General features: G+C 39.0%; 1 protein-coding gene across 2 annotated transcripts in view; it reads left to right on the top strand.

Annotated features, from left to right (window-relative positions):
- The window catches only part of SEC23A (SEC23 homolog A, COPII component), a 128,181-nt gene that overhangs the window by 39,571 nt on the left and 77,384 nt on the right, over nucleotides 1-11,226 (top strand). For both annotated transcript variants that reach the window (XM_089658685.1, XM_089658684.1), the window contains 3 exons: nucleotides 1,932-2,055; nucleotides 2,487-2,567; nucleotides 7,075-7,164. In XM_089658685.1, coding sequence (XP_089514811.1) covers nucleotides 1,932-2,055; nucleotides 2,487-2,567; nucleotides 7,075-7,164 — 295 coding nt within the window. The remainder of the gene's footprint in view (nucleotides 1-1,931; nucleotides 2,056-2,486; nucleotides 2,568-7,074; nucleotides 7,165-11,226) is intronic.

The raw sequence follows: 11,226 nt of genomic DNA, 5'->3' as shown, positions 1-11,226 counted from the left end.
CAATCAAAATCACTCTGATCTGTCCTCCTGGTGTCCCTAGGGAAAGAAGAGAAAGAACAGTGAAGTTTTCAAAGCCCAGGACCTCTGTACTCCTAGCTACATGATCAAGAGAGAAGCCTAGGGTGACAACACTGCTTCTCCAAATATACAGTCTGAGAAAGTACTGTCACCCTAGGACAGGATAAGTGTCACTGGTGGTATTACCAGGCAAAAAAAGAGAAAAGGCCTAAAAAATGAAAACTAATGTAGCCCCCACATCTAAGAACAGTTACTAGAACTGGTAAGCTGCAGTATATATTTTTGTTTTGGAGTTTTGATTAGCTTTTAACTTCAAATGCTACTAAACACCCATTGTTCACTTTACATTATCCCTCTGTCTATGTATATGGATGATGGCACAGTATTTATTTTAATTTTAAGAAAAAAACATCTAAGTACCTTTTTTCATATTTGATATACAGCTGTCATGTGACCCAGCTCTTTCCCAGCCTATCTGCAGGAAAACATTGCCGAGAGGAGTTTCTAGTCCTCTGCTGTTAGTCACATGTTGAAAAAAAAAACAGGCTTTGAAATACAAAGGAAAAATACATATCAAATGTTTTAAATAGTCATAAAATATGTATTTGAACTCAAATCCTTATTATTTTTGTGCAAAAACATGATGTGGACTATGTAGGGTGAGGTTCTGCCAATTATAGCCTGTTTCCCGCCCTTCCAGCCTGTATCTATTATTATTATTGTTATGCAGAATTTATATAGTGTCAACAGTTTATGCATTAATTTGTATGTCCTCAAAATTACATGGAGGTGAAGCCTCCATCAATCAACATCAATCCCCTGCCGGCACTCCTGGCTCCACCTATTTGTCAAATGCCCCCATAGGAAGCCACTTCCTGTAGGAGCCCTGTAGCGGGGTCAATCCCAAGCCACAATGCCTATGACTATAGACACAGGCAGCACAGCTTGGGTCTGTCCTCTGCTCCCTCATAACAGGACTGGATGGACAACAGCGGATGCCAGTTGCTCCCACTGTTTCGTTTCTGTCCTGTGAGGAAAGGGAGCCTCAGCTCTTGGCACAGCGCTGGATTGAAATCAGGCTCAGGTAAGTATAAGGGGGTCTGGGGGAGATCCTGTGCAGAGAAGGTTTTTTTACCTTAATGCAGAAAATTCATTAAGGTAAAAATAACTTAAGCCATTAGAGCCACTTTAAGTCTAGCTTGACTGTCTATTGTTGTTTCCCAAGAAAATCCAGGAGCGAAGAGTATGGGCTATCATACATTTTTCTGGAAGTTTATTTATTTTGTTTATTGGATAAGTCTCATAGTTTTAAGCCCATAACCAGCCGAAATAACTGTGTAATGCCATTTTCAATATAGTTTTGGGTAGCGTGGGAAAGGGTTAGAACTTCAGTCAGTTTAGTTCTGTCAGTGGGGGGCAAGGGTACTCTTTCCTTATGAGAGAGGAGAAATATTCCCATGAGGGCTGCAGGCAGCAAAATAAACCTGACTATAACCCTCCCCCCCCCCTCCCGCTAAAGAAACTACCTTAATTGTCATTGGTGTTACAGATATTGTATTCACTTTCTGTCCTGATGGCCACACTAAAACAGCGCAATCATAGCAGGGATGCAGACAGCAGTAGTAACCCAACAGAGTTTTCTTCACTTTCCAAAACATAGTAGAGTTATTTACTAAAGGTAGTGCACTCAGAATCTGGTGCAGTTGTGCATGGTAGCCAATCAGCTTCTAACATCAGCTTGTTCAGTTTAGTTTTGGCAATAAAACCTGGATGTTGATTGGTTTCTATGCAGAGCTGCATCCGATTTTGCACCATGCAGTTTTGGTAAATAAACCCCATTGTGTCATATATTTTTAGCATGATGTCTTATTTCCTAACATGTGACTTACATAGAATGATTTGTCTCTGCACAGTGGTTACATGGTGATGGGAGACTCCTTCAACACCTCCCTTTTCAAACAGACATTTCAGAGAGTTTTTACTAAAGATGCGCAGGGCAACTTCAAGATGGCATTTGGTGGTACTTTAGAAATCAAGGTAAATAACATTTTTTTTGGACTTATGTGGTGGAATCTTGCATGAAAACTCTATTGTTTTGGGCTGTGACATGAGTAATATCATCATGTTTGTTACCCCAACTTGGTTCTAGGTCAGTGTTCTATGGTCTTTCTTTAGTTTATAAGTGTTTAAACTGTTTTGTGTGTGTAGGTATGTATGTGTGTGTGTGTGTGTGTGTGTGTGTGTGTGTATATGTATATGTGTATATGTATATATATATATATATATATACATATATATATACACACACACACACACACATTGTTGTAGTTCATGTTTTGGCTTCGTCGTCTAAATTGCACAGGTATCAAGAGCATATATTGTCATAAAAGCACTTGTATTATAGTCATTTTTTTTGTTTTTCCTACAAACTTTTATTTTGATTCTTATGTATTTCATGGGTTATGAAGACATCAAGAGAGATAAAAATATCAGGTGCTATTGGACCCTGTGTATCCCTGAATGCCAAGGGGCCCTGTGTGTCTGAAAATGTGAGTATAAAGGTTTTTTTTTTTTTTTAATTGAAAAAAGTTATTTTTTTAAAACTGTTGTGTCATATTAAATACAACTTAACCACTTGCCCTCCTGAGGATTTACCTCCCTTCCTGACAAGGCCATTTTTTGTGTTTTGGCGCTGCGTTACTTTAAAAGACAATTGCGTGCTTACGCAATGCTGCTCCCAAATGAAACTCACATCCTTTTTTCCCCACAAATTGTGCTTTCATTTGATGATATTTGATGGCCTGTGCGGTTTTTTTTTTTTTGCGCTACAAAAAAACCCAAAAAAACGTCAATTTTGAGAAAATAACAATATTTTTGACTTCTTGCTATTAACCCCTTGACGCCGACATAACACAAATGTGCGGCTTCACAGAACTGGGTTTTTTTTCCATGGGGCTGCATATTTGCGTACCTGTCTTTCTGCTGGAAGTGCGCCACATGGCGTGCTCCCAGCAGAAAGACTGCGGTGTCACTGAGAGCACCGGGTCCTGTTCTAACGATCAGGACACTGGACTCCCAATTCCAGGTCACATGATTGCTGTGATTGCCTCTGATTGGCTGTCAGGTGATCAGTCACTGTACAGCCCAACCCCTTGGTTTTTTTTTTCCTCTCTATGAATGGAGGAGAGAGATACATTGTATCTCTCTAATTCCTGGTATAGAGGGAAAAAAATGTTTGTAAAAAAACAAACCAAAAAAAAGATAAATACATATTAAAAAAGAAAAGAAAAAATACCTAGATCAAGGTTTGATCTAGTTTAGTTCCAGGGTAAGTATTTTAGGTAAAAAACAAAAACAAAATGTGCACTATTGTTTCTGGGCTGTACTACAGGTACAAATAACAAATAGCATACACATATATGGTATCGCTGCGACCGTCAAGAGCTGGAGAATTTGTTTTGGGTTGTTCTTTGGTGTCAGATTATGGTAGTAACAAACACACAGCTAAATAAAAACACAGTTTTCCTTTGATAATAAAAAAAAAATCAGGACATATCCATTACCATTTGCCACCAAATGAAAGCCCAATTTGTCCTGAAAAAAACAAGGTATAATCCACCTGGATGTACAAAGTAGTTGGGATGATATGTACAGTTTTACTAACACATGTCAACGTTGCAAAATTGTGCTTAGGCATTTGATTTGTTTTACCCTTATGCGTGAAGAGGTTAAACATGTCCAGTAAAAAAAAAATCAAATTTCGTCATAAATTTAGGCGAAAATGTATTCTGCTACGTGTCTTTGTTAAATAAAAATCCCAATACGTGTATACTAATTGGTTTACGTGAAAGTTATAGCGTTTACAAATGGCATTTATATATACTGGAATTTTTTCTTTTTACTAATAATGGCAGTGATCAGCAACTTATAGCAGGACTGCGGCGGGCATTCTGACACTGGGGGGAACTGACTTGGTGTCACTGACATCCCCAGTTTATCATTGCTAAAAAAAAAAAAAAAGCACTGATACTGTACTAATGGCACTGGGCAGGAAAGGGGTTATCACGAGGAGCGATCAAAGGGTTAACTGTGTGCTGGGAGTGTTTTACTGGAGGGCGGTGTTTTGGTGCTTCACTGTAAGCCGACAGGGAGGAGGTCTGTTAGTGAATAAAGCAGCACTCCTCCCCGTCGGAGATCCTCGGTTAGCACCTGGTTCCGGGGGGAAATCATCGGGCGGGACCTGGTGATTGACAGCTGTGAATCGCAGTGCGGGTAGGGTGTGCACGCGCCTCCTACCCGGACACACAAAATCATGTATGTATGTATATATATATATGTATATGTGATTTTGCGCACCCCTGCCACCCTGTAGCAGTATAGCTGCTATAGGGCGGTCGGGATGTTGTTAATTAAATCTTTTCAAGTTCAAGGCTTTTGCCTAGGCTGCTGTGATGCTCTGGCCACTGGATGGTCATTGCCTGAAGCTCCCTGTTGCTTTAACTGGCTAACAGAGAGATAACATTTATACTTTTATTAAACTGAATAAAAGTTTTGGTTAGAGATGTAAAGAGATATAGCTGACCTGGCAAGCTACGTATCTAGTGATGGACAGGATAAACTGGAAAAATATATATGAGACCATATGCCTTAGAAGTTACTGTTAGCAGATAGTAAAACCAGTTTTATAAGACTTTTTATAAGCATCAGAACATTTCATGTGAGTTAAATAATTAGTCAGGTTGACAGAAGGCACATGTCCATCTAGTTCAACCAATAGAAAAAAAATACTTAGAAAACCACCAAGGGTTAAGGATTGATAACCTGTATGTAATTTACTGAACTTGTGTACCCACTCTCTAAGCAGTCCAAAACTTGACGCAAGTCTTCTACCACTTAAAGACTTTCTCTAGGATAACTAAACACAAGAACAAGAATATAATATATTGCTGTTTACCAGTCCTTAGATGAGGTGGCTGTTTTAGTTTATATTTTTCAGCTTAAGAACATTTTCAGCAAGTACAGAAGATATGTGCTGTTGCCAGACATGCAGTGTCCTTGTCCTTGTGACTTCATGTGAGCTGAAATAAAAGCCAAATCAATGTTATCTTTCTTCTGTAAACTACTTATTCCCCAACTCACTCATGTAAAGGAGATGAACAAAGGCAGATATTATATTCATTTCCTGCTTTCACTTCCTGTCCTGTTGACATAAGTGGAAGTGAAACAAAATTTCTGCAGAGTAAGGGAAAGCCCTCTTTAAACATTTATCAGGGGAGCAAGTGTCATAATTGGAAGAATTCGCCTCTATTCCTATTCTGATGTCAACTCAGGAATTTGTAGTTTTTTTTCAGTATCAGTGACGGTCACTGGGACAGTGATAGTTAGGCTACGTTCACACTAGCGTTGTGTGCAGGCGGCAGAGAGGCGTTTGGGAAGCGTTTTTACTGCTTCCCAAACGCCTCTGCCTATTCTGCACATTATAGCACATGGTGTTGTTCTAATGGGAGCGTTTGCGTCGCGTTGCGTCGCGGCAAAACAGACACCTCTGGTCAAGTCAGGAGGCATTGAAGCCTCCTATTCTAGTCTTAGGTGCTGCTCCACAAACGACCGGCCGGCGTTTGCGGTGCGGTTGCGTGGCGTTTGCGGAGCGGTAACACCATTCAAACTGCATTATAGGCGTTTGTGGGGCGTTTTTAACGCTCGGCAAACACCTAGTAACCGCCACTAAACCGCGCATGCGGCGTTTGTGGAGCATTTGCCGAGCATTAAAAAACGCGCCACAAACGCCGGACCAACGCTTGCCAAACGCTATAGGGGCGTTTGGCAAGCGTTGGTAAAACAGCCAAGTGTGAACGAACCCTTACTCTCTAGCATGGACAGTGATTAAAAAAAAGTAGTTCTTTCGCCTGTCTACTCGATAAAAAATGAAAATAAAAGTTTGCCTTTAGATGCTGTGACTTTTTAATTTAAAGCGGTTCTAAAGTCTCAAGATTTTTTTTTTTTACCTGCATGCATTCTATGCATCCTTACCTGAGCCCCCTCCGATACAGCTACGTTCTCGACAGCCTCCTCTGTCTGGGAACTCATCCTCCTCATTGGCTGAGACAGCAGCAGGAGCCCATTGGCTCTTCGGAAGTGCGCCGCACAGGTGCCACCTCCGCACACAGCTTTCTGAAGGGGATCCTCAGAGGAAAGAAAGAGCGGACCGTGCCGGTGGGGGACTCTAGAAGACGTGTTAAGGGATCAATCTATCCAATACCATTGCACAGAGCAGGTAAGTTTAAACTATTTTAATGTTAGGGAAAAAACAGCCTTTAAATCACTTTAAACCAGGAACCCTTTCCAGTTACAGGTTTTAATCCCTGTGCAGCTTACTTTCTCTCTTTAATTCACTGCATGTTCTCTTTGACACCCTTTTCTTGCCACGAAGAGAAAAGCTATTTCTTCATGGTCCTTAGCAAAGCTGCAGCTTTTACTTTCAAGCCTGCATCATTTAAAAAAAAAAAACAGACTAGAGTTCTACATTATCCTGTTTGTAGTTTTTATATATGTTCCCATCCTGTCTTTATTCTTTAATTGTAGCACATATCTTACTATAATAGTTTCTAAATAAAACCTAAAACAAAGTGTTGTAAAAAACAGATTTAGTTTTATTATTAAATATGCTCACCACTGCCTATTTTGGGGAAAAAAGGGAAAATGTTCATTTTGTCTGTTCTGAAGTATTTGTAATGCATTCTGAATCACTTCTTTTCTGGCCCTGAAACAAGTTTTCCAGCCACAGACTTAAAATCCTTGCAGCAATTATACAGTTAATTATAAATGCTGTTAAATGATATGAGAGAAGTGAACCGGTAATGTGCCCTGTCTGTCATCATTTGAGCTTGATATTTTCAGCGGATATTATGTGGAAATTTTACTGTTTGGAAAACAAAAAGCCTTAGAAGCATTTTACTGAGATACAGAAAAATTGTGCTTCTAACTGACCATGGCGCCTTATCTATTCTGATTTCTATCTGGCTAATGACAATTTCATTGCTCTAATGTCTCTCACAGGAGATTGGTACGGGTGGGACGTGTCAGTGGAAAATTTGTGGCCTTAGTCCGACCACAACCCTGGCCGTATACTTTGAAGTGGTTAATCAAGTAAGTAAATAATGTAAGGTTTAAACCTCTTTTTAAATATCTAATTTTTTCACTACATGTTATTTTACTGTGACCTTTTATTTATAATTTAACAAAAAAAATTCCTTTCTTTCTTTCATATTTCTTTCTGTACCACCTCAATTCCAAAAAAGTTGGGATGCCGTGTAAAATCTACATAAAAACAGAATGCAATGATTTGCAAATATCATAAAACCATTTTTTATTCAAAATAGAAACATATCAAATATATTTTCTATTTGGACTAAAAATATGGATTTATGAGATTTGAAAATCAATTCATTCTGTTTTTATGTTTTATGAAATTGGGGTTGTATTTTACATATATATTACATATATGGTACAAAGACCAAAATAAGTGCTATGGGTTTTTTTTATAGATATGTGAGTTGTTTTGACTAACTTTTTCATCTGCGCCTGATGAAGCAGAGAGGGCAGTACATACATGTGTGAACTGTACCTTTTTAGAATAAAAGTGGTCCATTGCTCATTTGTGTAGAGTAATGAGGTGCATCACTGCACTAAAGCAACCCACGTGAATGAGGCTGACGATTTTGTACATACAAAAACTCAGGATATTTGTTAGCATCCAGGTTCACAGTCTATGTATGACAAGAAGATATACTCCTGCATCGCTTGTTTGACAGTTTTATTTCAGAAGTTTTGTGATAATCAGAGGTTTCTTTTGCATGCGCATTACTTCAAACAAACCGCAAACACTTTACCATAGGACAGACACAGATTGTGAAATTTACGTTAAAAATATCACTTATAATGGCTTGGAGTTTTCATATATAAATTAGACACTAACAGAACAACATTTTATATAAATATGGCTTGTAAACAATAATGTACATTCACAGAAGTATGTTTTTAAAGTATAACTAAAGGCAAAACTTTTTTTTAGTTTTGGATAGAGTGGATTAGAATACCTGTCGGCTTTTATTGCTGTCTGTGCCCCCATTAAGGAGATTCGCCCTCTCTATTTGTCCTGTTTGCCATTATCATTGAAAGTGAAAATAAAATAAAACCCCAAATTATGGGTTGTCCCCAGAAAAGTAATAGAGGGGAAATCTTCCAATCGGGACACCAGTCCTGGTGACTTGAGGGTCCCCAAAGAATTCTCTTAATTTGCAGGGGTTTCCTCATCATTCCTGTTTTGCCTATGGTACAGGAAGTTTAGGCAAATCTCCCCAATGAGACACAGATGGCAAAAAATATACTGCCGGGTTATAACTCTCCCTTTCTCTATCCAAACTAAATTAAAAAAAAACTTTGTCTGTAGTTCTACTTTAAAGGATAAGTTCACCTTTGGGAACCTGTTACATGTTCCACCTGTTTTTAGGGGGAACATGTAACATGTTCCCAATGCTGCAGCTGCTCTTCGAAGCCCCCCCCCCCCCGACTTGTAGTTCTCAATTAACTACTACAGTGCTGTGGAGCGCCGTGGTAGTTCATTGTTCCTGTCAGTATATCTGCTTGCCCGTACATACCATACAGGCCAGCAGATATACTGACAGGCCTGCAGAAGACCTGCATGGCACCTGTGATCTGCTGATTGCTGGTGCAATTCTTTAGAGGCTGCTTTAACAAAAAGTAATAAGTGAACATTTTTTTACCTGCAAAAAGAATTTGCATTTATTATTTTTTGTCAGAAGGTGAACTTATCCTATAACTATAAAGTTTCATGTGTATTCCCTATTTCACAGTTGCCTGATGCATTCTGAGAGTTGAAACAGGGTAATCCCTGGCATAAATAATGCTTACTGTTCTCATGCAACCCCTTGGCACTGCAAACCTTTCTTTGTAAACCAACACAGCTTCTTGAATGGTCTAATTTAATTTAGTGCATACATTTCTTATATACAGGGAAGATGAAGGGTGAATTCTGAAAAGCTTTTCACTTAACAGTTACATGCCCTACCAACCATTCATAGTTCATTTAGTTTTGCATGGAAAGGTCATGTCATGACTGATTTCTGAAATTGTCAGTTGCCTGGCTGCTATGCTCATCCTCGGCTTTCAGTATTTCTCAGTCACTGACCTGGAACACATATACAGATTAGGGTCAGAATTTCTTTATATGCTTGCTTATTCCAGGTCAGCAACTCAAAGTATTGAAACAAGTGTGTCAGCGTAACTGCCAGACCAGTAGACATTCAGCATTGTCTGTTGTTTTGATTCTCATATGACAGGTCTCCTTAAAAGAAAAAAAAAAAAATTTAAAAACTTAAAATAAATCCGAAGTTTATATATGGCAATTTTTACATAGTTAAATTGGTCCAGCTACGGGACCCAGAAGCTAGTGGTGTTCACTGTAATAGCAGTGCCTACAACTGTTATTTACAACTTCATGGGGATCCCACAGGTATGGCACATACATACTTACATTGGTCCAAGCTGGACCATTGTTACTATGCAAATATTGCCAAACCTAAACTCTAATTTTACAAAAATGAATATGCTATAATGTACAGTATGTATATTGATTCAAATACTTTATTTTTTAGACTGCCTTCAGTAGGTTTATTATCTGTATTTTAGGTATAACATCTCATTAGATTCTCCTCTGTGAATTATGGAAAACCCTGAGTTAGTGTTAATGTAAACTATTATTTAGGGGTGTAGGAGCAGGAGAGAATAGTAAAGGTTTGTACATTTCCCATTGAATTTAAAATTTCTAATGCTGCAACTTGTATACTGTGGATTTTGTAGTCATTGTTAAAAAAGAAAAATGTATCTAGTTCCAGTAGCAATATTTCTATATACAGTTGTGTTCAAAATAATAGCAGTCAGACATCACTAACCTGATCAATCACTGTTTTTGGTAGAAATTATATTTCTACATGGCAAATCATTTACTATCAGGTGTAGTAGAGTAATAGAAATCCAACAGACCCAACAGTCATGACATGCATGCTGCTGATTCTGTGTAATTGAATCACTAATTGAAAGGGGCATGTTCAAAATAATAGCAGTGTGGAGTTCTATTAGTGAGGTCATTCATTCTTTGAAAAACAGGTGGCAATTATTGCCCTTATTTAAGGAAGGAAGGCAGCAAATGTTGTACATGCTGGTTACAGTGCATTTCTCTCTGAAATTCTGAGGAAAATGGGTCGTTCCAGACATTGTTCCGAAGAACAGCGTACCTTGATTAAAAAGTTGATTGGAGAGGGGAAAACATATAAAGAAGTGCATAAAATGATAGGCTGCTCAGCTAAAATGATCGCAAATGCTTTAAAATGGCAAGCAAAACCTGAAAGACGTGGAAGAAAGCGAAAAACTACCATTCGAAAGGATAGAAGAATAGCCAAAATGGCAAGGACTCAGCCAACAATCAGCTCCAGGAAGATCAAAGAAGGTCTAAAGTTACCTGTGCGTACTGTTACAATTAGAAGACGCCTATGTGAAGCCAAGCTATCTGCAAGAAGCCCCCGCAAAGTCCCACTGTTGAAAAAAAGACATGTGCTGAAGAGGTTACAATTTGCCAAAGAGCACATTGACTGGCCTAAAGAGAAATGGCGCAACATTTTGTGGACTGATGAAAGTAAGATTGTTCTTTTTGGGTCTAGTGGCCGGAGACAGTTTGTCAGACGACCCCCAAACACTGAATTCAAGCCACAGTACACTGTGAAGACAGTGAAGCATGGTTGCGCAAGCATCATGATATGGGGATGTTTCTCATACTACGGTGTTGGGCCTATTTATCGCATACCAGGGATCATGGATCAGTTTGAATACATCAGAATACTTGAAGAGGTCATGCTGCCTTATGCTGAAGAGGAAATGCCCTTGAAATGGGTGTTCCAACAAGACAACCACCCCAAACACACCAGTAAACGTGCAGCATCTTGGTTCCAGACCAACAAGATTGACGTTATGGAGTGGCCAGCCCAATCCCTGGATCTTAATCCAATAGAAAACTAGTGGGATGACATCAAAAATGCAGATTCTGAGGCAAAACCGGGAAATAGAGAAGAACTGTGGAATGTAGTCCAATCATCCTGGGCTGGAATACCTGATCACAGGGGCCAGAAGTTGGTT

The sequence above is a fragment of the Staurois parvus genome, unplaced genomic scaffold (assembly GCF_062004578.1).
Source record: "Staurois parvus isolate SC_StPar_1 unplaced genomic scaffold, SC_StPar_1.0 ptg001089l, whole genome shotgun sequence".
NCBI lineage: Eukaryota > Metazoa > Chordata > Amphibia > Anura > Ranidae > Staurois > Staurois parvus.
The sequence above is the reverse complement of the archived record's forward strand: the minus strand, read 5'-3'. Positions and strand labels throughout refer to the sequence as shown.